The sequence below is a fragment of the Xiphophorus maculatus genome, chromosome 12, assembly GCF_002775205.1.
Source record: "Xiphophorus maculatus strain JP 163 A chromosome 12, X_maculatus-5.0-male, whole genome shotgun sequence".
NCBI classification, from domain to species: domain Eukaryota; kingdom Metazoa; phylum Chordata; class Actinopteri; order Cyprinodontiformes; family Poeciliidae; genus Xiphophorus; species Xiphophorus maculatus.
Window position 1 is genome coordinate 18,058,687 of NC_036454.1, and position 26,244 is coordinate 18,084,930.

At 38.2% G+C, this 26,244-nt stretch overlaps 3 protein-coding genes across 5 annotated transcripts; 2 read left to right on the forward strand and 1 right to left on the reverse strand.

Moving 5' to 3' along the window:
* The first annotated feature begins 1,017 nt into the window (after nt 1-1,017).
* On the forward strand, nt 1,018-5,177 carry dao (D-amino acid oxidase). 2 transcript variants are annotated; one of them, XM_014468658.2, is made up of 11 exons: nt 1,018-1,120; nt 1,564-1,764; nt 1,847-1,961; nt 2,321-2,397; nt 2,644-2,709; nt 3,296-3,350; nt 3,439-3,543; nt 3,621-3,703; nt 3,883-4,000; nt 4,580-4,678; nt 4,765-5,177. In XM_014468658.2, exons 2-11 carry the CDS (start codon nt 1,571-1,573, stop codon nt 4,888-4,890), a joined length of 1,038 nt encoding a protein of 345 aa, XP_014324144.1. In that variant the 5' UTR covers nt 1,018-1,120; nt 1,564-1,570; the 3' UTR covers nt 4,891-5,177. The 2 variants fall into 2 exon arrangements, with proteins under 2 accessions (XP_014324144.1, XP_023199860.1); XM_023344092.1 differs by lacking the exon at nt 1,018-1,120 and adding an exon at nt 1,146-1,169.
* An 885-nt stretch (nt 5,178-6,062) lies between these two features.
* svop (SV2 related protein) lies at nt 6,063-16,572 on the reverse strand. The gene is made up of 16 exons (XM_005794998.2): nt 16,446-16,572; nt 14,888-15,045; nt 14,689-14,774; nt 14,490-14,588; nt 13,938-14,009; nt 12,188-12,312; nt 12,044-12,107; nt 11,831-11,956; nt 11,627-11,755; nt 11,433-11,506; nt 10,968-11,044; nt 10,745-10,849; nt 8,441-8,552; nt 8,271-8,352; nt 8,077-8,166; nt 6,063-7,985 (listed from the first exon to the last, which is right to left on the reverse strand). Exons 1-16 carry the CDS (start codon nt 16,478-16,480, stop codon nt 7,785-7,787), a joined length of 1,635 nt encoding a protein of 544 aa, XP_005795055.1. The 5' UTR covers nt 16,481-16,572; the 3' UTR covers nt 6,063-7,784.
* A 1,678-nt stretch (nt 16,573-18,250) lies between these two features.
* Nucleotides 18,251-26,226, forward strand: usp30 (ubiquitin specific peptidase 30). 2 transcript variants are annotated; one of them, XM_005795103.3, is made up of 13 exons: nt 18,251-18,375; nt 19,945-20,054; nt 20,736-20,909; nt 21,006-21,109; nt 22,222-22,320; nt 22,444-22,489; nt 22,575-22,669; nt 22,756-22,815; nt 23,620-23,706; nt 23,799-23,879; nt 23,994-24,216; nt 24,309-24,417; nt 25,070-26,226. In XM_005795103.3, the coding sequence occupies exons 1-13, from the start codon at nt 18,305-18,307 to the stop codon at nt 25,317-25,319; spliced, it is 1,509 nt and encodes a 502-aa protein (XP_005795160.1). In that variant the 5' UTR covers nt 18,251-18,304; the 3' UTR covers nt 25,320-26,226. The 2 variants fall into 2 exon arrangements, with proteins under 2 accessions (XP_005795160.1, XP_023198809.1); XM_023343041.1 differs by lacking the exon at nt 18,251-18,375 and adding an exon at nt 18,417-18,641.
* The last annotated feature ends 18 nt before the right edge of the window (nt 26,227-26,244 follow it).

The window sequence follows — 26,244 nt, forward strand, 5'->3', positions numbered from 1 at the left end:
TCCAAATAAAAACATTTATTCTCTAAATTATTGAAGTGCATTGAAATAAAGGATATATCTGTACACCATTTCAGTTTTTTGTAACTTTTATTTAGTTACAATTATACTAAACTTTCAATCTTTTCTCATTCCTATTAGCTTTGGTACCCGAGTTTGGGATTCTTAAAATTTATTTGGTTTCTGAGACACAGTCAAAGTGTAACTTGACACTGATCTTATTACACTATGATTGTTGTGATAAGAGTTTACCCAAAGTGCAGCATTGCATCATTTTACAGGCCATTGCTACAACCATGACTGAATAAATTCCTTGGTTGTGACATTTTATAGCTACTATATAACTTAAATGAAGAGAATAGGTCTTAACACGGGACTATTATGTTTCATCATATGCAAGTTCAGTCAATATATAATTCGCTAGAAATTATGGAACAGGTTATTTCCAGATTGGAAGTTTGAGGCTTGTTTCATTCTAATTGATTTATACACTAAATTTTGTGCAGCCACAGAAATTTAAATATATAAAAGTAAAAAATATTAAGTTTATTTGTAAAGTGGCAGTCACACAAATAAATCCAAGCACAAAAATTATATGCAACATATTGCAGTATATTTCATAAAAGAAAAAAACTACAAAGAGAGAGGATACACCCTGGACAGGTCACCAAATGAGTGCTGATTCTTTTTTTCTACAAAAAGTTTTTTTTTTTAGCTTCAACATTTTTAGTGTTTTTAGCCAAAACCGTTTTAGTTTGATTTTATGAACAAAAGCCGGACATGAATGCCTCTTTCTTAAAAAAAAAATGTTTTATGCGACCAAGTTTATTTAAAGTGATAAGTGTTAATAGATAACATTTTTACCACTTTTGAATTGTGGTTGCATAATATCGCAAAATAAGTAGGTTTTCATTTATTTATAAAAAGCTATTAAATACCATGTTGGTGACGTTGAATCACAAGTGACGTGTGCCCCCATGCGTCCGCTATGGTTGTGCTTTCAACGATGGGACGTGAACGCAACACGCACTCAGCTGAGAGCTCCGCCCTCCTCCATGTGATATATGGAGCAAAATGGGAGTGACTGGTAGTTAAAAGTGTTCAGTAGAGACTTGATCCAAAGGTAAGTCAAGAAAATAACTTTTTTATGAACGTCCGTTTTGTGATTTAAGGTGCATCTCTTAAATTTGTGTGGATTCTACTGCTTTTCTTGTTATTTTTTTTATACACGCTTAATCAAAATGTATATTTTGCCAACTCGTCGTCCCCTGTTACATAAACCTCTCAGCATGGGGGACTGCACAAAGTTCGGAGAGCTGCAGAGCATAGCCCATTTGTTTTTTCTGGGTCTGGTCAACCATTTACATTTTCCCCAGAATCGTGTAACTTTTTCCTTTCAGTACATCTGATTTCATTCATGCCATAGCGTGCAATATTAGAGCAGATGCACCGGCCTAAGCAGCTTTGTAAAGTTTTATGGAGTGTTATTTACCAGCTATGTGGAGTATATCTGTGTGCATAAAGAAGTAATTTCAGATCAATCGGTGTTACTGTGTCTCATTTCAGTGCAAAGATGCGAGTAGCAGTGATTGGTGCTGGAGTCATTGGCCTGTCAGCAGCTCAGAGTATATATGAGCAGTACCACTCCATAGTCAGCCCACTGACCATTGAGGTGTATGCAGACCGCTTCACCCCTCTGACCACCAGCGATGGAGCCGCTGGCTTCTGGCAGCCATACCTCCATGACAAGGGCAACATCCAGGAGACGTGAGTGCAGTCTCTATAATTGTCGATTAATTTCCCCCCCCTTTAATTCCAAATATGACACTTTTTCTATTTATATCTTCAGAAAGTGGAATAAGGAGACCTTTGATTACCTGCTAAACTGGCTGAGCTCACCTGAGGCAGTAAAAATGGGCATATTCCTCCAATCAGGCTACAACCTCTGCACTGAACCCCTTCCAGTGAGTTCTGTTTTGATCTTGTAAAATGCACTACAAATCTGACCATAAAGATAAGACTTGGACTTGTTAGCCTTTTTTACAACAAAGAGCAAAGCTAAATTTTAACCTCCTAAAGATTATTTATAGAATTATTACGGATAAGTTCACTGTCGGTCATAGATAGTAGTCCAATGGTTTTTAGCTACACTGAAACACAGTGTTGTTCAGACAAGCAAAAGATGGTTGCGAGCAGTGGTTGGGAAACGGAGCGGCCTCCCTAAGGTTTGGGGATACACAGAGTTAATTGTGGTTCTGTACAGTCACACAGATAAGGTCATTTTTGTGTTGCATTTCCTTAGTAAACCTGTTTTTGATTCTAGGAGCCATCATTTAAAGACATTGTCCTGGGCTTCAGACAGCTCACAGAGCGGGAGCTGCAAATGTTTCCTGGATACAAGTGAGTTCCTTCAGAAACAGCCATAAAAACCAGTCAAGCAGCCATCTGCGCCTCTTATCACGTTCCCAGTGTAATAGCAAATATTAAAACGAAGCCCATACTTTCCAGTGGCACACATGAAGAAAATAAACAATTTTTTCAGTAGACCTGATTAAACTTAACTTCTTCCTGACACGTAATTTGTATTCCAAGTTTGTTTGCTATTTTCTAAATAGCAAATTATCATTAAATACATTTTTTCTTCAGGTTTGGCTGGTTTAACACAGCTCTCATGGTGGAAGGTAAAACCTACTTACCATGGCTGACGGACTGGTGAGAATGTTAGATCATGTCAAATCTGCATTTTTTTTTCACGTTCGTTTTTGTCTTCCTTTAGTCCAGGGGTGCCCAAAGTTGGTTCTTGAGGGTCGGCATCCTGCACGTTTTAATTCTCTCCCTGGTGGCATCAATAACCTTTTCAGCATTTCAATTTTCTTCTTAGGCCTTCTAACGAGCCATCATTTGATCCAGGTGCGTTAAACCAGGGAGAGAACTAAAACATGCAGGATGCCGGCCCTCGAGGACCGACTTTGGGTGACCCCTGCTTTAGTCCTATTGTATTTGTTAATGATTACATGGATTTATGTTGTGTAGCAACACAGTCAAAAGTAATTTATATTTAAAAACTAGTATCTATTGGAGTTTATTTTATTTGAGATTTTATTGGCTCTGACAGAATCTCCCTCCTAAGGCACGAAGCTCTGCATTACAATGTAGTTTGACCTCTAAAGGCCATTGGTCTTTAAAATAAGTTGGTTATCACCAAGATAACCAAGATTATACACAAAATCACAATATGTAACTTGTCACAAATCTTGATTTCCACAGAGGTCCTGCTAATGAACAAAGTTTTTTGTAGGTTGAAAAAGAGGGGCGTCAGATTTTATCACAAGAAAATAGAGTCATTTAAAGAGGTAAGTGTCAGCTTTTTCATGTTTACAATTGAACTTTTTGTGCTTCATGTTTGTTTATCATTTTACATATTCTCCATGACTCCTTTAGCTTTCTGATGCTGGCGTGGATGTGATAATAAACTGCACTGGGATAAGATCTGGGGAGCTGCAGCCCGACCCGGACCTAACACCAGGCCGTGGCCAGATAATTAAGGTGAGCTAAAGACTCCTTGAAGAGCCTGTGCAGACAATATAGAAACTGATCTTTTTACTTTCTTTTCTGGGTTTCAGGTGGACGCCCCATGGCTGAAGCATTGGATTATTACCCACAGTACCAAAGCTGGAGTGTACAATTCACCGTATATCATCCCAGGGTATTTCCAGTAACACACCTGGTTAACTTTTAAACACCATGTTTTTCAGTGGGCAGTTTTACCGCATTCTTTTCTGGTGGTGTTGATTTGTAGCTGCAGACCTTGCTTGGGCTGCTTTGGGATTGTTGTGCAGTGAGGTCAGAAAGTCAGACCTGTTTTCTTGCGCTCTGTGTCCGCAGGAGTCGTCTTGTGACTGTGGGAGGGGTTTTCCAGCTGGGAAACTGGAGTGAGCAGAACAACTCCACTGACCATGAGAACATCTGGAAGACTGCATGTCAGCTTGAGCCCAGTCTCAAGGTGAGCTGACGTCAGAAGGCCAAAAAGAGCCACTTTGTTTCCGCTGAAGTTAATTATTTATAATGAGCCTTCTGTGATGAAGACACTTTTAATCTTTCCTTAGCCACTTTTAGGGACATTTTAAAAAATGCAAAAGATAAGAATTGACAGTGCATTAAAACAAGCAAACAAAAAGACATGACAATCAGATGTAGTGACTTGCATTTGATTATGATGCAGTATTAATGGCTCTTAAACTTGCTAACATTTTGTCACATTAAGACCACAAATCTGAATGTATTTTAATAGGATTTTTTGATGGACCAAAACACATCATTCTGAAGGAAAAAGAACGCACATTTTTAACCAATAAAATGTGATGTAAGCGTATGTAATGTAAGCGTCTGCATTCTGCCTGAACTTTGACTAGACCACAGTGACACATCAGCATGACATTATCTAAACTATTGTAACCCACTGTACATATTTTTGTGAGGCGTGGTCAGAAGTGAGAGAAAAATGCTTTTTTTCACATGAGTAACAGCTACAGTTTAAATGTTTTTCTCTAAAGGTCATGGGTTGGTTCTTGTTTCTCCACAGCATGCCAAGATAGTAGAGGACTGGGCCGGTCTCAGGCCTGTTCGCAGCAAAGTCCGACTGGAGCGAGAGACCATACAATCCGGTGGCTCCACAATTGAGGTAAAACTGAGCAGAAAATCAGTAATTGATTGTTGACTTTCTGCTGTCTAGCTTCCTAAAAAAAACCCAGTGGTTCTCTATTCCAGGTCATACACAACTACGGCCATGGCGGCTTTGGGCTCACCATTCACCGGGGTTGTGCTCAGGAGACAGCAAGGCTGTTCGGTCAGATCGTGGCGCAGAAGGGCAAACGCCCCAAAGCTCGCCTGTAGTCCTGAGTCCAGCAGCAGGGATCGGGGCTCTTCTTTTGCCAAAATCCAGCACTCCCTGTGTTTTTAACAAAGCTAACATGTAACGCAAAAAAATAAAAATACTTTGTATACTTTATCTGAACTATGCTGACATCACTACAACCTGAGACGCCTTAGATAAATAATGAGTTTGAGTAAGAAAGATTTTCATAAATTGTCTTTATAGTTTGTTGTAAATCCATTGCTTCTAGAATATAAAATTTCTCTATTAATTTTATAAATAATAATAATAAAAAAACATGACTCCATTGGCATTTTTAATGTTTTTTATTATAATATCATACACATTTACATCTAGTGCATTGACACTTAATGCTGCACGATATCTCAAACACTGGCGAGTCAAAGCATCTTGATGGACCCGTGTGTGGTGATATCCTGTTGTTTGTTAGAATAACCAAAGTCTGCCTCCATCTCTCTATCAATTACAAACAAAAGACAACGACCGAACTAGGTGTTGTGTTTTTTTTTCTCATTTACATCGAGAACATGACATCCAGTAAACGTTCACAGCTCGGGTCTATGTATGGGAGTTAAAAGTCTGGATCAGTAGAGGAATAGTTGATACACGAGTAGTAACATCATTACTAAAATGCCCTCCATAGGCAGTTCATTTTGGCTGACTACATGAATACTAAGGCTGAATTTCTGGATTATTTGTCAACTTCTCATATTCTTCAGGAAATAAAGCCTAATGTTTTATTAATGCACATGTCATTTTCTAGAAAACTTCCCAATCCTCTAAACTTATCTGCATGTGAAGAGAAATAATTACAAGATGCAGCTGGAAATGTACTTTCAAGGTAAAATGGCCAAATTCCTGACTTCAGTTGGGCCTGAAATTAAGTAAATGTGTAACAGACTCTAACTTTTTCATCTGGACTTTATCTTCACTTTGTATTGATAAACCTTTGCCCTGTTATAGCACATTTTGGAGAAATTAACACTCAAGAAGTAGAACATGTTTAAGAAAGTTGAGATAGCATCTCTGTGGAGTGGCTGTAAAAGTATTCATACCCCTTCAGCCTTTTCACATTTGTTCACATTAAAATCACAAACTAGGATATTCTATGTGACAGACCAACAAAGTATTACATATTTGTGGAGTATAAGATAATGAGATCCCTGTTTTCCAAATCTTGTAATAATAAACAATATAAAAAGTGGGTCCATTAGTTGTTTTTTTTTGCTCCATTTACTCTGAAACCTTTTATATGAAATTCTGTGAAACAAACTGGCTTCAGATGTTCTTGAATTTAGTAAATAGTAATTGTTGCAATTTATTCTTAGTATAAAACCAGATGTTCTGTGAACGTTACAGATGTTTGCTACACTATAGGGAACACTAGTGACAGAAATATTCCTGAAACACATCAAGATAGGTCAGTGATGTCATGGAGAAGTTTAAAGCTAAGTTCTAAAACAAAATCCCTGGCTTTGAACATTTCACAAAGCTCTGTTCAATCATGTCAAAGTAGAGGACTGCACAACAATGGTCTTAATCAAAACATATTTGTGTACTTTTGTGAAAATTAGTATTAAGTCTTGAAAATTCATGTTCACAGATTGTCTTCACTCAGTGGAACTGAGATTGAACTGTGTTGCAAAGATGACTGAGCAAACATTTCAGTCTTGAGATGTGTAAAAGTAGTAGACGCATACCCCCAAAAGACTGGAAGCTGCAACTACAGGGAAATGTGTCTACAAAGTACTGGCTTATGGGGACTAAAAACAAATTGGTTTGTTCATTTTAACATTTTTAAACCATTTCTAGATGTTTCAGTTTCCTTCATAGTCATGGGCTACGTGGTGTTGGTTTGTCACATATAATTAGAATAAAATGCATGGAAATTTGTGGTTGTAATGTGGAAAAAAATGTCACAAAGTTCAAGGAATATGAATAAGTTTGCAACATATTGTAAACTTTAAATCTACCGGTACTTATATGAGTGTACAGAACCATTTAAGAGTAATTACACTTTTGGAAAACTCTCTTCAGACTCTCGCTGTTTGTGCTGTAATGTAGAAATGCTTAGTTTTATGTTAAAGAAACTTCCAGCCCTCCACTGACAGCTTCAGGAAATCTAAAAGTTTGCCATAGGTAAAACAACCACATCATGATTAAACTTTTCAAAATCATGATTTCAGTCATTTATATGTGCATTTGCATTAGGAAACTGATGAAAGTGAAGCAAATTATTTCTTAAAAGTTCTGATATTTGCAATAAAATCAAGGGCTCCTACATAGGATCTATATTTACCTTGATAACTAGGAATGTTCAGTGAAAAAAACGTAATCTGGTCAGTTCATCTGAGGAGTTATTTTTGTTCTTCAACAATACCTTTTTAAGTTAAAGTGCATTTCAGCAGGCAATTTCCATGTACATGAGATGATTGTGGGGTTATTTTTGCTAAGAATACTTAGGAGATGGTATGTTCAGTATGCTTTGTGTACTACAGAGTGTGTTTTTCATTGATTTCCAAGGTGGTTTTGTCACCTACTCAATAGGTTGTTTTAAGGCTCTTTCAAAGGAAGGTAGCTGTATGAAGATAAATTTCATCACTTTCACACCTTCTATCTTCCCCTTTTCAGAAACTTTTCCCGTTTTCACCATCATCTCTGGTAATCCTGAACATCGCTTGGTCTTTCTAACTCGTCCTGTGCATACGTAGTTTTACAGTGGCAACCCTGTGACACCAATGGTGTTTAAAGACTTTACATACAGTAATGTGATGTAAAAATGGTGCTGCCTGGATCTTAGGAGAAACATACAAGAAGGGCAGAAAGCTGGTTTAGTTTTCTCCTCTCCTCTCATCTGGTCTCTCCTCCAGCTTTTACCACAGTGAGCATGTCCTCAACCCTGAGAACCAGAGCTGGAGTGTGGGATTTCTTCTGATCTGTGGCCTACCATCTCCTGTCCCCACTCACGATTGCTGGACTCCTGCAGACCTCGACCTGTGGTTTCAATGGGCAGAGCGCAGGAGGCGACAGCAGCGAACAGGCAGCAGCAGCAGTACACAGAGAGGGCCAGGTACACCGAAGACTCCAACATCACCTGCAGGATGAAAGTCCGAGAAAACCAAGATTAATAAACTCATGTAGCCAGTTCACTTTGAATATTCAGTACTTTTTTATTTAGGTGTTACCTGTGCAACAAAAGGAGTGATGAGGGCACCAACTCTGGCCATCCCACTGCTTGTTCCCAGACCCAAAGCTCTGGTTGCTGTTGGATAAACCTGCAGAAAGCCCAGAGAAAACAGCCATCTCGTGCCATCTATCACCCTGCTTTCATTGTTTCTCATAGTGTAAGCTCATACAACAGTCTGCAAGGATGTATTACCTCAGGAGTGTAAACATAGGCTGCCTGGAAGCCTCCAGCAATAAATGCTCTGGCTATGAATATCAACACCGTCATGGACGCTCTGCATAAGAAAACGTGTGTCAAAAGGAGCAGATAAACATTAAACAATATTAACATGACAATTCATAAGATGTAAAAGATGTATTTACCTCCCAACACATCCATACAAAGGGATGATGCACAGAGAGAACACAAGGAAACACAATGCCATGGTCTTTCTTCGTCCCAATCGATCAATAGCCCACAGTGTGACCAGCAGTCCTGCAGGAAGTCAGCACAGTCACTAATCTTCAATGCACAGAGGTTTTTGTCCTTTTTAAATGTGTGATAAATAATGTGAGTATTATTTAACATAGCAGAGAACTGACAGAGAAAATTATCTTTTTGGACTATAACAAAAAATGTATAAATGTATATTTCGCTGTGTGTGAGATCCTCTCCTTAAACTGCTAACATAAACATACAGGCGCATCTTTTTACCTTAGAAAAACATTGAAAATAATTAAGTAAAACTGATACAGATTCAATACGTACGCACTGAAATTTTTCAAGAATTAATTTCTATTTATTTTATTATTATGGTTTTCAGCTAACAAAAACCTAAAATGTCTGTTTCTTGAATAATTAGAATAAAAAAATTTAAAAGACCATGACTGTAAAACTAGGGAGCTCTGTAAATCAATGTCTCAAAGGAAGAGTGCAGATGCAGAGTCACTGATTTTAAGTAGCCTGAGATCCAATGGAAAGTTTCTGTTGTCAGTAATTATTTGAAGTTTCATTCTGTCTTCTGGTGTTGGCACCATGTTGAAGCACAGAGTCTTCCTGAACCCCTCAGCAGAACCACTGAATGACCACCTCCACATGTCTCTGCACTGCTGCAACTATTAATGCGAATGCAGCCCCAACCACATATTAAGCGCATGTAACACTGTACATGGGCATGATTATGTTACAGTAATTACCATAGCAACAGAACAGTGAGGAGGGCAGAGATGTAGAGAACTACAGAGACGCCACCTTGGCAGAACACTTACTACATAAAAGTATATTTGTTTTATAATACATTTACCCCCAAAGACAAAAGAAAAAAATATATTAAGAGCAGAAGAAATCTTATGTATTTTGAACAATAACAATATTTGTTGCTAATCTGTTGCTAAGAAATGAGGGCATTTTCTGTTAAGGAAGTGCCACGAAGTAAACATCAGATGTTTACTTTTGCAAAACTTACCAACTGTAAATTTCTTTTGTCCAAGCAGATAAGCAGTATTTCCAAAGAGTTTATGTTTTATAAACAATAATACCACTTGTTATTAATTTGGTGTTAAGAGATGAGTGTTTTTTTTCTGGTAACGAAGTACCAGAAACTGCCACGAAGTACAATTCAGATTTTAACCAAAAAAAAAAAACATTTTCACTTTTCTGAAAAATTCACCAACTGCACAGCTCTTTTTAAGTAGCAAATACTATATGACAAGTAGCATTTCAAAAGAGGAGAAGGAATCTTATGTTTTTTGAACAATAATAATATTTGTTGTTAATCTGTTGCTAAGAGATGAATGCGTTTTCTGGTAACCAAGTGCCATGAAGTAAACATCTGATTTTTACTTTTGCAAAATTTACCAACTCTAAATTTCCTCTGTCTAAGCAGGTAAGAAGTATTTAGGAAGAGATTATGTTTTATAAACAATAACTAATTTGGTGTTAAGAGATTATTATTTTTTTCTGGTAACAAACTGCCACAAAGTATAAATCAGATTTTTATATTTGTGTTGAATGACTTTTTATAATATATTTACCACCAATGACAAAAAAACAACAACACTTTTTTGAAAAATTCACCAACTGCACAGTTCTTGTTAAGTAGTAAGTACTATATGATAAGTGGTATTTCAAAAGAGCAGGAAAAATCTTATGTTTTCTGAACAATAACGATATTTGTTGTTAATCTGTTGCTAAGAGATGAGCGTGTTTTCTGGTAACCAAGTGCCACATCTGATCTTTACTTTTACGAAAGTAAAAATCAATGTACTCACTCTATTGAGTACATTGTAGCTTACTTTAAAATTGATTCTAATTTTTAGCCCCGTTTAAATTTCTTCAGAAATTTTCTAGTTTTTCTATGCTATTTTAACTTAAGCTTGTGTCAAATACATGCAACTAGTTTTAGCACAGACTTGCAGTTAGAGCTAGCAAGATGCTAAAGTAATCAATAAAGAAACAAAAATGTATAAACAATTATTGAATACGACCTGAGAATATGTGTCTGAGTTAAGTGATGTCTTTTGTAATGCCAAACAGCATTCTCTGATGAGAACGATGTGTTGTTTTAAAATTTAGAATCTTGTGTATCTTTTTAAAACAATTTTTAACGTTTTTTTTGTCCAAGATACTGCAGAGGAAACATATTTGTTAATGACAATGACATAGCAAAACATATTGGATTTATTTACCTGGGAATTCAGACAATGTAGTCCAGAGCAGATCTTTATAGTCATCAGAATTTAGATATTTACACTCCAAGTTGCATCTGAGCTCCTTTTTTCCACCTTTGGGCACTAGAGGGAGACATTAAGCAGCAAAAAGTATATCTCAGTCTGATATCTGACATGCTTTGGTAATGCTTTTTGCTAAAACATGACTGTTTCTATTTGTGTGATGACCTCGCTGACTCACTTCCACATGCACCTCCTTCCTGGAACAACTCTGTAGTGAGCAGCACCAGTCCGTAGTAAGAGAAGGCGTTTGCAAACCTGCACTGACAGAGATGCAAAATGAAATCAGACTCTGCGCCTGGCAGAAGCATTCATGTCCTTTTACCTTTTCCATGTTTTGATACATGACAGCCACAAACATCAAACATCTATTTTTATATTTTTAATTGTAAAAACAGTTGAAAACCACATGTCTTCATTTTCACAAATACTCATTACTATCTATCACATACAAATATAATGAAATGCATTGAATTTTGTGGACAAAATATTTAAGAGTTTAAGGGTTGTGAATGTTTTTACAAGCCATTATGCATAGGCACTGCAATTTTTAAAAAAATGATTAAAATAGTAAGCACTAAAATGCTGAAGCTTGAGAAGGTCTTGAAGAGGACATTGTGCTTGCTTTATCATTTGTTTCATTTACCAAATGAACCAGAGCAGAACCGTGGTGCATCGGAAGTGTGATGAAAATAAGTCTCGGATCTTCCCCCGATCTTCCTAATGAGAACGAACAGATACAAAAAAATAGATAAATGCCTGCATAACAGGATTAAACAGCGGAGAAGAGTTATTGTTACGCAGAGCATGCATGTTCTGCCAGCCCAGGCTGTGCTGCACCTGTCTGGCAGCAATAAGTTTCCCCAGAGGCATGGGGACGCCGTTCTCTGTGGCTATACGTTTCAGAGTTGCCAGAGCCTTTTCCTGATTCCCCGTCAGCACATCATACCGAGCACTCTCTGGCAGCCACTGTGAACACACACATACCGGCAATGAACATGCCATTACATAAAGATGAACAGTCTGTTAAGCTGCTGTACCTACATAGCACAGAAAGGCGAAAATGAAGAGAGGAATGGTGGAAAGGCCGAGCAGCCAGCGCCAGCCCAGAGTGGGCATCACAAGGATCGCCAACAGGACCTCAAAAACTGTACCGATTGCCCAAAAGATCTAAAGAAAAAAAAATTAATACAAAAGTAGTTAAAGGGAAAAGGACAGTCTGATTGCTACAGTCTGATTGTCTGGAGCAACTCATACCTCTATAAGCAAAATACATGTGGCTCTGGATCTCATGGGAAGAAACTCAGCATACAGGGTCACCCTTAAAAGAACTTCAGTGTAAATATCAACTCAGCTCCTTTGTTTCACTGTTGCTTTCAGAGAAGTGAATGAGGTACTCACGACTGAGGCGCCCCTCCTATACCAAAGCCCACCAGCGCACGAAGGACCAGGATCCACCCGTAAATGGGTGCAAATGCACTCATGAGGCCGTAGAACATGGTCCAAAGCACACTCAGCGTCAAGCCCTGTTAGTGGATATGATCAGTATGTTACGTATATACCACATGACTTTTTGTGAATTTGAATCACGTTGTTAGATATTTTCCTAATTCTAAATTTAAAACCTAGAAACACAAGCACAACTACACAAGCAGTAACCTGGAAAAGTATTCAATCCCTTTAAGCTTTTCTGTTATAACTACAAATATTGCATTTTGTGGAGATTTTATTTGATAAGTCAATGATTTGTAGTATACAAATGTTAAGGAGAAAAGTTAAACCTGGTTGACAAAATTTTTTACTAAGACAAAAATCTCCAAAGTGTGCCACACATTCGCTCATGATTTACATCACTGCACACCAAACAACATCTCAACCATCGCAGTGGACGGGTAAACATGCTAGTTTAATCTTGAGCAGTGTCACAAGCACATGTGTTAATTTTTGGAGCAAAATGACAGTGATTTTGTATTTCTGCAAGCAGCATGCTGCTTTGAAGAACGCAACAAAGAAGTGAAAAACAGTGCAGCTCTGGTCACCATTCTTTTGAAGCTATAGCTTTGTGCAGTCAGCATGAAACTCCAGAACGACTATACTATTTAGAATAGTTTATTCTTGCTTGGAATTTTGTAAAAAGAAAGTTTATGCATCGGTCTTGCTGCATCATCTGAAACCAAATGTTTACACATGTTTAAAAATAAAAAAGACAGTGCCACAATCTTGGTATGAATATCAAAAATAATCACCAAATCTGAACTGTTTTCATTATGTTTGGACCAGCAATGTGTTATGGATTTTGTGTTTTCCTCTATCTCTTTTATCTGCTTATATGTACACGCTGCAGCTCACATAACCATGTTTATGTGTGACTGCCGCCAGTCATATGTAAATACACTGAAACTAATTAGACTAGCCTTTAGGGAGGGTACAGACTGCAGAGAAGAATAAAAAGCTAAACTCACGCTACAGTCTTTGCCTCACTTGGTTACATCCATATAAGCTTTGCTAAGTGTGGCCCAGCGCTGGACGGTGAATGTAACTCTGTATCTGTTCCATTTGTATGAAATGTATGGCTTGTAACATTTGATAATTTTTTGCCATTAAAGTCTGTTTTTATATAACCCAATCTCATTATTTCTCAAGGTAATTTACTCTGAGTGGTTCTGGTCAGGTCCTGAAACTGGTTAACAAACCTGGGTGGTGCACAGAGACAAAAATGAATGAACACCAACAAATGAATTTCTACAAAACAAAATGAAATATCTGGGCTTAGTTGAGTCCATTAAAACCTTGAGTTTCTCCAATGCTGTAACATCAACTTTGCACCTGTCAGCGCTCAGCCATCATCCACATCCCTCACTTTAGAGGCCTCTATTCCACTGCCTCCCTCCCCCACCACCATTTTGTACCTTTCAACACTTCAGGTGAGGAATGTCTACAAAGGGTCAAGTCAAGGTGTGAAAAGCTGCAAGTCTGGATGGCATCAGTTTCACACTCTTAAGGTGCCGTGTAGATTAACTGGCATCATAGGATGCATGTTCAATCAAATAAAGTCTCAATAAAGTTTGGGAAATTGGATGCTTCAGGGGTTCTGAATACCTTTGCAGTGAATTGCATGAATCATTTTCACAAGATTTTCAGTGGAACTCACCATCTTTCTGCCGTATTTATCAGATATGTTTCCCCAAAGAGAAGAGCTGATCATCATCCCAATGAACACCGCCTGCATCATTAATGGAAAAAAAGTAATTATCATTTTGTGTGAGAAGGTTTAGCAGGTCATGGACAGTTTCATGTCTCTGCAGTCTTTGTGAATTACATTTTAACGATGATCATTAGGACATCATTATATCCTGAGTTTTACTGTTTTGGGGGTTTAGGTTGAATCTTTCTGTATGAATCATGTTTCATTTGATAGTATTTAGATTTCTTAAGGAGTCATTTATATTAGTGTAACAGGTGGCATCTTTAGGTGTCTCACTCTCCACAGCCTGCTCGCACTTCCATTGATATATATCCTCTTTGGTTGTCATGGTTATTTGTCAGATTCTCTGATTACCTTTTATTGTGTAACCTGAAAAATGGTTTCCAATTTCACTGTTAATTTTCGAATAAACCCAAGTATTCTCATTTAATTCAATTACCAGCACATTCATTAAGCGCTATAGGCAGGATCACTTTACAAACTTTGAGAAACTCTTACCGATGTGAGCAGTGCCACCTCAAGGCTCGGTAGTCTCCATTCACAGTGGAGCTGTGGGGCTAAGATGCTGAGTATCATCATCTCCATGGCATCGGCCATCTGCACAAACCAAGGGAACCAAGAGGCACTCAGGAAATTAGTGTGGGAGTGGGCAAGAGCAACTTCTGTCAAGCTTGCATGGAGTTTGAACAATTCTCACCCAGGATAAACCAGTGAGGATGGAGAGTTTCCACTGAAATGTGCCAAAACCTATGGCCTCCACAGCGTCTTCTACCATGAACGTGTCTGAGAAAATGATAAAGATGATAATTTGGTAGTATTCTGAGTAAATCATTACTTTAATTGAATAGAAAAGTATAGGATTTAGAGAAAAGGAGCGGATTTCTAAGATAACTCACCGTCGGTTGGATTGGCAAACTCTCGGGGCACCGGAACGCCTTCTGCCAGCGCCACAGACTCCAGATCAGCAGGCTCAGCTGGCCTGACCTCCTGCTCTCTGCTTTCGACATCTTCCTCAGATCGTGTGCTCTCACCTGTGCGACGGAAACGGACAACACTGCAAAAAAAAAAATGTATAATTAAAAAAAAAAAATTCCAAAAAAAGCAAAGTGAAATAAAAGATTATGATTTTTTTTAAAATACAATACCAGCTTATTTGAACAGCTCTTTATGTAAAGACACATTTGTAGTTGATGCTTGTATTGTAGTGCCAAAGTCTTCAACCATAAGGAAAATAAAATGCCTCCTACTCACTTTCCTTCATAGATCAACAAAATATCTTTTAGCAGGTCTAGAAATTATATTTTGAGGAACCACAGTATCCGTGACTTGGAGCAGCATATATTGGAGAATATTTTTGATTTTGGAGCATATTGCAGGCTACTTCCCCACTTTTGTGAGTGTGAAAGAAATAATATCAACACTATGTTTTCTAGCTTTGCCTATAAAGACTTTGAACATGTGCTGATAATGTTTCTCAAAGAAAGTACTAAACAATGTCAAACAGTTGAGGTAGAGTTGATTTATGACAAGTTCTAGCTATGAAACACAAATTATTTCTTGTAAAAAAGAAACACCAGGATAATTTAGTTTGATATCAATGTTTGATATTGTTGGTGTAAATCAAATTATAAGAGTAGTGTTATATGAGCCTCTGTTGGTTGTAAATCTACAAACAAAATGATATTGCAGTCAAATGTATAAACGATATCTGGACTTTCAAGTGATGCAAACTCCCTCCCAGAAAATCCCTATGAGAGGTTAGATACCCAGATGGTAGGCAACGTATAATCTTCCCCCACATACAAAAAAATTGCTAGTTGCACTCACAAATAATAGAGCGCCTGTGATGTCTTAATCACAGTAATTACAGAACATGACCTGCAGGCCTCAGGGTTGCATTTAAGTATGTGAGGTCCATGAAGATGTCCTTCAGAATGCACAAATGGCAAAATCAAACCAGTGCTATTCTTTACTAACTATAAATATGCCAATAAGTATATTTACAATCCATATATTTAACACATTTATATTTATAGCAGGACTAACTAGTTGTTGAGGAAGAAGAATGCAGCCACTTTAAGAAACCAGCCTTCAGTTTAACTGATTTATACGTAAACGGGTTTATATAAACCATGTGTCATCTGAGTCATGACTGTAAAGTCGACAGCAAGTCTAGATCAGTCTGCAAAACACAACAAACCGGCTTGTTAATAACTGTGTACACGAAAAATAATGTAAAAATAACAGTATGATATTAATCTATATGAGTCTAACACTCTCTTTGCAGTCTAAGTGTATAAATCAGTGTTGTGTTTGAGGACTGCCAGGCTATTTGTGGTGAGCTAATGAAACAAACACGAAGCAGTCAGAGAGCGACGCATCGGGCTGTCACGGTCGAAAATGTGTGATTTAAAAACCAGTCCGGCATTGATATATTAACTATGCTCTACTCACGGAAGTTGTCTCAACTGAAACAGGTCATCGTCCATTTCGTATGTTTTTTTAACGATGCTCCGTTTGGCCTCATCGCCGTTTACATTATCGCGACGGTCGGCAATTTCAGCACCGAGGAGAGCGACTCGGTCCGGGGCGTCTGCCGGCAGCCAATCAGAGGCCACGCTGGTTGAGCTCAGGGGGAACCACGTGACTCCTGATCAAAGTGGGGGGGTCAACACAGGACTCTGCAACCTTCACAGAGAGGGAGACGAGAACAGGTGTCCAGATAAATAAAGGACATATCAGTATTCAAACGAGGCGATGTTAAATAGTTTACAAACGGACAAAAGTTAATTAGAATATGAGTCAAATCACAGATTTAAATGATGAAAACAGGTAACAATATCGACAAATAATATTTTTTAAACCCTCTTCATCACTTCATGCTGTTACAGTACATATCCGAAATGGAAAGTATTTATTATTGTGACAAAGAAGGAAAATCATACATAGTTTATTGTTGTTTAATCTATTATGGGTTCATTTTTATTCAGTCCACAGCATCTCCCCTCCTAAGTCCATACTTTGGAGAACCATTTTTCACAGGTGAAGGTGGTTTTTGGATATGTCTCCACAAGCACATCACATCTACAGGCTCCAAGTGTTGCCCAGTCATCTTTAATTGGTTATTTTCTCATTTGATCTGAGGCTTTCTTCAGTTCCTCCAGAGTCAGGTATCTCTTGGCTGCTCTTATGATTTGTTTTCCTCTTCTCCAACTTGTCCGATTAGGTTGATTGCCATATCTTTTTAGGTGTGTGATCTTATCATTTCATGCACATTTTATGAGCATTTTATTCTTTATAAGAATTTTGAAAGGCATTTACAAACATATTGCAAGCATTGATGTACTGAAACATTTTAGAAACTACAGTTAAGCATCTCAGTATAAGATTTCTTTATTTGTTAATAGAGTTTAAAGATAGGAGGCATGTACAGGAAAAGAGAAGACAGAGAAAAAAGTCACAGTAAACTGAAACTGTGAGGAGTGACGTCAGATCAAAAGAGGGGGAGTGAGACACAAGAAGAGCTATGGTGTGTTCTCTTCATTGTTGGGGGTTTGTTGTAAGTGCCAGACTCTTGCCTACTGAACAGTGTGACACTTCCAGCAAGCCCCATGGTTGATAACATTTTTCTTGCTTTCTCTTAAGAGTAGCAGCAAAAAATGTCCTTTAACTTTAACTTTAACTTTAACTGAGGTCACTGAAGTTGGTTGCACTTGATTTGATTTGGGGGTATACGAGTAAATATGGTTGAAATCAGAAAAAACGGCATCGGAATAAAAGGTCTCAGAGCTCTCAGAAGTTTCCAACAGGTGGCGCCATTGTCAGGTCACTGTTACGAAGTTTGGCTCAAGAGATCTATCTATCTATCTATCTATCTATCTATCTATCTATCTATCTATCTATCTATCTATCTATCTATCTATCTATCTATCTATCTATCTATCTATCTATCTATCTATCTATCTATCTATCTATCCATCTATCTATCTATCTATCTGTCTGTCTGTCTGTCTGTCTGTCTGTCTGTCTGTCTGTCTATATATATATATATATATATATATATATATATATATATATATATATATATATATATATATATATATATATATATATATATATATATATATATATATATATATATATATTCCAGTGTCAATGGCGATATACTGTAAAGATAAAGCAGACTTATTTCTATTTATTTTATATGTAAGATTTATTTAAAGAACCAATGCGTTTGTTTGGTTGTTTGCGCTCTTGAACAAGTCCGTGTGGAAACATGCTGCTCAGGACGGTGGTTCCACGTGGACAACAGAATGTTGTGGTGCAGACCAGAAAGCTGGGATAAGCTTGTGGGGGAGTTTCTTGGCACAGGACCCACAATCAGGTAAGAACTCCATGTGGTAAACAACAGGTTAGTGATCAGGGTCAGATCTCAGCAGGACAGCTGTAAGTGTAGGTTAGCAGGCCGTCTGGGCCGTCTATGGCCAAGAGGGCAAACACGCAGTCTGAGTTATGCCCCTAAATCTCACGCCCGAGTGTGGTTAGTGACACTTTAGCGCATTTACTTGTGTTTTTGGGACAGCATCTGAATGTTTTGCATTTGTGAAGTTACTATAGTGTTCGGAGTGGAGCCTGGCCTCGGTGTTGTTGGTAAGTTAGCCTGGAGGCTAAAGCTAGCTCATTTTACACATGACAGACCCTGAAGTTGATGTGATCAACTCATGTTAAAGTCGTGATTATCTGATGTTATTAGCAACGATATAAACAGTAATTCAAATTAGGTCCAGCACTTATATAGTGATCTTAAATGGATAATTGTTCACGGAATTCATTTTCTTTATGGCAATGTGGTATTTGAAAAACGATTTTCAATCTTTTATTTTTGGTCAGGTGGTCATTTAACTCAACCTAATATGTGTGAATCGAATGGCTTAAAGGGAACCTTAAATGCATAGTTGAATGTTTTATTTATAGAATAGTGATTTCTCAAAGCAGTGTAATAATAGAATCTGTATTTTGGTAAAGACAGATACTGAAAAAGTAGTTCAGGTGACAAAATAAATGTGGAATAAAACAACTTCTTGCAAAACTGTCATTTTTGCACTGTTGTATGAACCCCTCATTGTATGATTACCCTAAGTAAGAAAAAACATCATGGTTTTACTGAAATATTTACAGAAACATTCAAAATAGCAATCTAATACCTTTTATTTAAAACTAAAAGCATTTCATGTATTAGTACAGTTATAATAATGGTATTAATATAAAGAAATGCCGGCTCAAATTTACAGGGTTTTTCTGGCAAACATGTTTATTGTGTAGAATATTAGACTTTTTTTGTATTGTTTCAGAATTGAAAAGATGGATGATGGCCCTTTAGTTTCCTTACCAAAACTATCTGATTACTGAAAATTGTTCTAAACTCCAGTTAGTCTTTCTGGTATAGTCTAGGAGACATCTTTCAGGCAGCTCAACAGCAGTGCACAGCAATAAGTGAGGGAGGAGCAATGCAGAGTAAAAACTCCAACTCCTCTACAATTTTTGTAGCAGCTTATTCCCACGTCTTTACTCCATATGAATGTTTTGTTTAGTTTCACAGCCAGACCTGAGCATGTTGGCAAGTGTTTAGAATGTGCTTCACTTGTAAACTGCTTTCCATGTAGTCAAATGGCTGATTTCAAATTCTTCTGAGATCTTTTTAAATCCCTCACCAGACTTACAAACACTGACTTTTGTGAGGTGTCCAAATCTTTTTATAATTGTTAGCAGAATCACAGTCATCTTTGCAATGCATTTTTTTAACAACATATTCACAAAGAACATTCTGGTTGGCAAATTCTATTTGCCGTTACTCTCTGCGGCAGTAGTATATTCACCCAGCTAAATGGACTTTCAGTGCATGTCAATTATCTCCCTACATGTGTGTCCATTCTCCATTGTCTTTATTTTTCAGGAACAAGATGCTAAAAAACTGGGGTCTCGTCGGAGGGATCGCGGCTGCTATTGCAGCTGGAGCATACGTCCTGTGGGGCCCGATCACTGAGAGGAAGAAAAGGAAGAGAGGTGAGAACTGAGGGGATTTAAAATTAACCTGTTTTAAACTGTAGGACAGATTTTAGAGTACTATAATGAACTATTAGAGTATGAATGTGTGTGTGAATGAGCGTTGTCTAGAGTGGAGTGGTTTGGAATCCTCTGGACTTGGTACAGCACTACATAAATACAGGCCATTTACCATTCAACTCTTGGGGGAACATAACATTGAGAATAGCTGCTGTCAAGTTAATATAACTATAACAAATGAGGGCTTATGGTGATTGTGTGTACACAGAGCTAAAGAAGTAACCGCATTGTTTGAAATGCAGGTTTGTAGAGTTTGGTAAATGCAGATACGGGATCAATATTCCCTGAGTTTCATCTAATTTATTGGTATTGCTTGCAAGTAGCAATGCTTTTTTCCTCTCATTTGCTGCTGGGTTACATCAGCAGTGCTTCTTTGTCAGTTGATTGGGAGATTAGATTGGCTTTGGAAAGTTGGCTGGCTTCTTCCCCATATAAGCATCCTCCCTCACCGATTTAATCATTAGAACTGCTTAGTAACAATGTCACGTATGTGACGAGAGTACAAGCTAGAACTTATCTCAAAAAATAATGCCTACTATCCCTGAAGTTACGGAAACAAAGCGTGCAGGTAGACCTCGGCATTTCTGGCTGTGATTTGCCATGGTTTGCATTTCTCCACAGGAATGGTCCCAGGTCTGCTGAACTTGGGCAACACCTGCTTCCTGAACTCCTTGCTTCAGGGTTTGGCAGCATGTCCGTCTTTCGTCAAATGGCTGGAGAGGTTTTCAGGCCTGCCCTCGATCCAGTCATGTAAAGACAACCAGCTGTCCTTCACGCTGCTGCAACTACTCAAAGGTAGGTATTCAGAGGCTGTTGCATGAAATAAGTAGAGCATAAAGAACCGATCAATATTAGTTTTTTTTTTCCCCCTCACGGTTTGTGGTCTGACAGCTCTGTCCAGTGAGGAGCCTGGAGACGAGGAGGTTTTAGATGCTGGATGCCTCCTGGATGTTCTCAGACTGTATCGCTGGCACATCAGCTCATTTGAAGAGCAGGTTGGACTGCTTTTTCAATCATTTGTGATCAGAACCTAATATAAACTGAACATCAGCATGAATGTCCTGTTCATAGCTTTTCTTTCTGGGTGGAAAGATTAAACAACAAGTTGAACCTGACCATTCACCTTTGAAACATCAACAAGTCTCTCTAATAATTATGGATGGATATTTGCATTTAAATTAGTTCCTTTCTTGCAACTCACCTGACATTTATGTACAGTTGAAAAATTTTCAGATGGACTTAGATCAGTGCTTTAGGATGATCATTCTTTAAACTTCGTTTTCCCTGTATTACCCATTCTAAATCCAGATCTCATGTGTGTTTGGGTAATTACCCGGTTGAAACTTGCATCAGTGAGTTCAAGTTTCCACCTTCATGATCTGAGGTCAAATTGAAGAACTTGGAAATTGTTGTCCTTCTTCCTTACATTATATACTCTGTTATACTTGCCAGCACCATTGGCAGCAAGATAGGCCCTCAGCATGGTGGTGCCACCACTATGCTTGGCAGCTGGTTTGGTGTTTTTAGGTGAAAGCCTTTTCTTGACTCCTCTGCGTATTCTTCTAGCCATCGTGTATAAAAAGCGTAATCGTTGTCTCGTCATCTTGACTAAAACGCCTTTCTCCAGAAGGCATTTGGCTTTTCTCTGAGAGGCAGCTGCAACTTTCAGCTCAAAGGTGTTTGAGCAGCTTTTAACTGAGGATGATATTCTGGAAACCAAGTGAAACTGAGATTCACTTGGTAGTTCCACAGAACTATGATCTAAAACACACATGAACAACGGCTTTGATTAAGCCTTCTGAATGAAGTCCTTATAGCAGCCGTAATTAAAAGTATGCCTTTCTTAAAAGACTGATTTAAAGGCATTATGTTAATTCTGATATTAAAAAGTTGACAAATATTCAAGCAGAATTGTGCCAGAAGCTTGTTAAAAGCTACAAAACAAACCTGTGGTGCGTTTGCATTTTTTAAAATAAGTGATTAAAATGCATAATTAAAAGCCCGAACTTAACCTGGCATCCATGCTGATGAGATGCAAGTGTAAACTTCTGAATGGAGCTTCAGCTTATTATGCAACATCTAAAAGTCTGATTTCTTCCCTTTTAAGGATGCACACGAACTTTTTCACGTCCTCACGTCTTCTCTAGAGGAGGAGCGAAATCGACAACCTAAAGTCACACATTTGTTTGACATGCAGTCCCTGGAGGTAAGTTGTCTCCACATCCACTGGGGATTCCAAACTGCAGAAGTCACACAAATCTTTCTGTTTTGTTTTGTTTTGTTTTTTTTAGTTAAATGTTCTTCTACTTTGTGTTTGCTTTGTTTCTAGTCTCTTCCTGATGAAGAGGACAAAACTGTGGCCTGCATCAGTCGAGGTATGAAGAAAAATAAAAATCAAGAGGCCAAATAATTAAGAATACCAGCAATGAGTGTGTTATATTTAGTTCATTTTCTCTGCAGCTCCTCTTCATCCGATACCAGGTCTCTGGAAGTTCCAGCATCCTTTTCATGGTCGTCTAACGAGCAATATGTCGTGCAAGCACTGTGAAATTCAAGTGTGTTTCTTTATGAGATATAGAACTACGTAACATGCTAGTTTTGATTAATTTGTGAATAACAACTCAACTTTGCTCATTAATAGAGTCCAGTGCGGTACGACTCATTTGAGAGCCTCTCTTTGTCCATCCCTCTTCCTCAGTGGGTAAGCTAAAATGGAAGGATTTTTACTGTAGCACTTTGCATGATTGGTTAGTGCATTATTGTGAAGTGGAAAAAAGGGATTCTTGGTTTTCAAAAATCTTTACAAATTCTTATCTAAGGAGTGTGGCATTAGTAACTCTGGAGGAACTGTAGAGATTCACAACTCAGGTAGGAGAATTTGAAAACAGGACAACTACCGATGGTGCACTTGACAAATCTAAGCCCTGTAGAATAGTGGCAAGAAGAAAGCCATTGTTGAAAGATGAATATAAGAAGTGTTTTGTTTCCCATGCAGGGGATAGAGAAAACATGTGGAAGAAAAAGCAGATCAAACTTAAGTCAAACTTTTTGGCCAAGGGTGGAGGAAAACTAACACTGGACTTCACCCTGAGCGCACCTTCCCTATGATAAAACATGGAGGTGGCAGCACCATGCTGTGGGAATGCTTCAGCAGGAAAAGTGAAGCTGGTCAGAGTTGATAGGAAGATGGCTACAGCTACATTTAGGGCAATCCTGGAAGGAATCCTGTTACATTTACCTAAGCTAAATGTCTAGGTTCTAGGTCTAGGAATACAAATCCACACTACATTTTTCAGAGCTTCATTTGTAATCAACTTTTGAAAACCATCTACTGCTTTCATTCCTCTTCACAATTATGCCCTAGTTTGCATTGGTCTACTTCATCTAAGTCCAAGCAGTTGTAATGTGGAAAGGTTTCAGCTCTGTAAATACATTTTAAAGGCAGTGTGTCGCTCATCAGTAGCTGGTTTTTGTTTCTATTCACTCAAAACATTTTTCCTCTCAGGGTCGGCCTCTCTCTCTAGATCAGTGTCTGCAGCATTTCATTTCGTCAGAGACAATCAAAGAGGTGGAGTGTGAAAACTGCACAAAGGTACTTTAGTATCTGTAAAATAATTCCATTGTTTGTGAACAGACATGGTGGGATGGTCGTTTGATCTTTATTGTCTTTATGTCGTCCTCCAGCTTCAACAAAGCTCGACAAGAAATGGGCAAGTTTTTGAAAGCCAGAGGACAACGTTTGTTAAACAGCTTAAACTTGGAAAGGTATTTGTATAAGTTTTCTTCCTAAACAATTTGAGATTTTAGTTGCTAGAATGTGTTTTATATTTTTATTCATAGAGGGGAAGGAAATGCAACCCTTATTTCATGTATTTTAAGCTCCCTCAGTGCCTCTGCATCCACCTACAAAGACTGACGTGGTCCAGTGAAGGAACGCCCATCAAGCGACAGGAGCACGTCCAGTTCACGGAGTATCTATCAATGGATCGCTACAAACACAACAGCTCCACACAGAGGAGTCAGCGGTTCACATCGACTCCTATAGCCATAAAAACAGAAAGTTTGGAGGATTCCACAGAAAGGCTAAAAGCTAATGGGACAGGTGTGTCGGATTAATAGGTGTTTTATTTTTAACAGCAATGTTTTCTCTTTGCTTTTTCTTACTTCAATTTTCTTTCCCCCTTTTTGTTCCAGGTGCAGAACATCATAACAACAACAAGCCTTTCTCTAATGGAACCTGTTCTTCTGTATTTCTTCTCTCTCCTGGTTTGAACCCACAGCTCGGTCTCACGTATGACTTCAGGTAAATTCTGCAGCAGCAGACGGTCAACGGTTTATGACATGGCCACCTGTCAAAGAGTGGAGCCTTTAAATGTGAAAACGTCTTTATTTGTAGATCACTTTTGAGGAAGATAAAAGTGTAACAACAAGTAATTTATAGAAGCTTAGAACAGGCCGGTCAACATACACAATACAAAAGAAATGATTAGATTGATGGTGGTTCTGATACCTGTTTGGGCCAGTTGACAGAACCAAACTAAAATAAATCTGAGCAGCCTCCTGCTGGAAGTTAATAGTTATTTCACTCACCTAGTCTCATTAAAATATTAATTTCAGCATGTTGGAGAAAATCATTGAAAATGATGAGTAGTCAAAATCTGTGGTTGGTGTAAAATGTCCCATGGGAGACTGTTTTTTTGTTCTCAAAGAAAATCTGAGCATGAAAAGATGAAAACCTCAAAAGCTTAAACTGGCAAATGGATCAAATTAATTTAACTTGTTTAACTTTAGAAAGCAGGACAGTTTTTAGAACTTAAGCGTTATTAGTTTTTGTGTTTATAATGCAGCCTCAACAGCAAAAACCTCCATTACACCTGAGCTATGTGAGGATGCACAGGTCGGACATGTAGGTGGCTTACCTGAGCTAACGCCTGGATCTCTGTGTTTCCTTCCAGCTCCGCAGAGTATTTATTCCAGCTAACAGCAGTATTGGTTCACCACGGTGACATGCACTCAGGACATTTTGTCACCTACCGCCGCAGCCCTCCCTCGCCCTGCAGCGCCTCACCCTTCAGCTCTCAGTGGCTCTGGGTGTCTGACGACTCTGTGCGGAAAGCCAGCCTGCAGGAGGTGCTGTCTTCAAACGCGTACATGCTCTTCTACGAGAGAGTGCGACTGCCGACGATCGATCGAGTAGTCGCCTGATCGACCTCTCGCCGTGGTTACCACCAGGTGCCGTCGTGACGGTAGCTTTGCGGTGACCGAGTGTCACAGAGTCGTGTCGTAATGGAAACTGAAATGGAGGCTGGTAATCCCAAAGATAATGGACCTGCAGGATTTTTCTCAAATATCATTGTCATATAAACTACTCGTCTTTAACACTTTGAACAGTTTCCTGTAACAGACGACAGGCATACTTGACAGTGCCCTGTGATTACACTATAAATGAGGAGTTTTTAAGAATATTTTTGACTTTGTAATCATGCAGTGTGGTAAATATGCTATTAGATATTCCTGTTAATTTGTCAAAATTCCTTTAAATTGCAGACACTTAGAAAAGTTAAATAAATCTGTTACACATTAAAAACTGTCCGTGAAATAGTCCCAGCTGCAGCCTTGTTGTTTAATTTACATTCCCATTATTCCCAACAGCAGCTGTAAACTCTCTTACACTGATAATTTCAGCTAATACTCTGCCATTTTAAATCTTGTTTATGCTGTAATTTATATACCTGCACGGTGGAAGATAAAGTGCCATGTTGTTTTTAATGTTCAGCATTTCTATCGTATGAAACCACTTGTGCAGCAGCTATTAGGGCTGTCCTATCTTACCTAAAATTACGATGCATCCAAATTCACTGTTCATGGTGTACAGGTTGTACTGATTTTTAGTCGGTTTCGTTAAGACTTGATTATGTGCGGACGCTTCTGGGTAATTTATCCTGAATTATTTTTAAGTCCTCAGCAGTAAATAACTGCAGTTTCCTACCAAACCGAGAAAATCTAAATGCAGCACTGTCTGTCCCGATGTTTGCACTAATGTATTTTCATGTCTTTGAAAGTGATTGTTTTCAAATTTAAAAAATAATAAAGTTCTACTTTTGTGTTTTAAGTGAGATTGTTGAAAATG

What these genes read in the sequence shown, in the direction of transcription:
- usp30 (XM_005795103.3), top strand. Translation starts at nt 18,305, where the DNA reads ATGTTGTGGTGCAGACCAGAAAGCTGGGATAAGCTTGTGGGGGAGTTT. An exon ending in GCAAGCACTGTGAAATTCAA is followed by an intron (nt 22,670 to 22,755) that starts GTGTGTTTCTTT and finishes GCTCATTAATAG; the next exon opens with AGTCCAGTGCGGTACGACTC. An exon ending in CCATCCCTCTTCCTCAGTGG is followed by an intron (nt 22,816 to 23,619) that starts GTAAGCTAAAAT and finishes TTTTCCTCTCAG; the next exon opens with GGTCGGCCTCTCTCTCTAGA.
- svop (XM_005794998.2), bottom strand. Translation starts at nt 16,480, where the DNA reads ATGGACGATGACCTGTTTCAGTTGAGACAACTTCC. An exon ending in AACTTATTGCTGCCAGACAG is followed by an intron (nt 11,507 to 11,626) that starts GTGCAGCACAGC and finishes CGTTCTCATTAG; the next exon opens with GAAGATCGGGGGAAGATCCG. An exon ending in TCACTCCTTTTGTTGCACAG is followed by an intron (nt 7,986 to 8,076) that starts GTAACACCTAAA and finishes TTCATCCTGCAG; the next exon opens with GTGATGTTGGAGTCTTCGGT.
- dao (XM_014468658.2), top strand. Translation starts at nt 1,571, where the DNA reads ATGCGAGTAGCAGTGATTGGTGCTGGAGTCATTGGCCTGTCAGCAGCT. An exon ending in TTACCATGGCTGACGGACTG is followed by an intron (nt 2,710 to 3,295) that starts GTGAGAATGTTA and finishes AGTTTTTTGTAG; the next exon opens with GTTGAAAAAGAGGGGCGTCA. An exon ending in AGCTTGAGCCCAGTCTCAAG is followed by an intron (nt 4,001 to 4,579) that starts GTGAGCTGACGT and finishes GTTTCTCCACAG; the next exon opens with CATGCCAAGATAGTAGAGGA.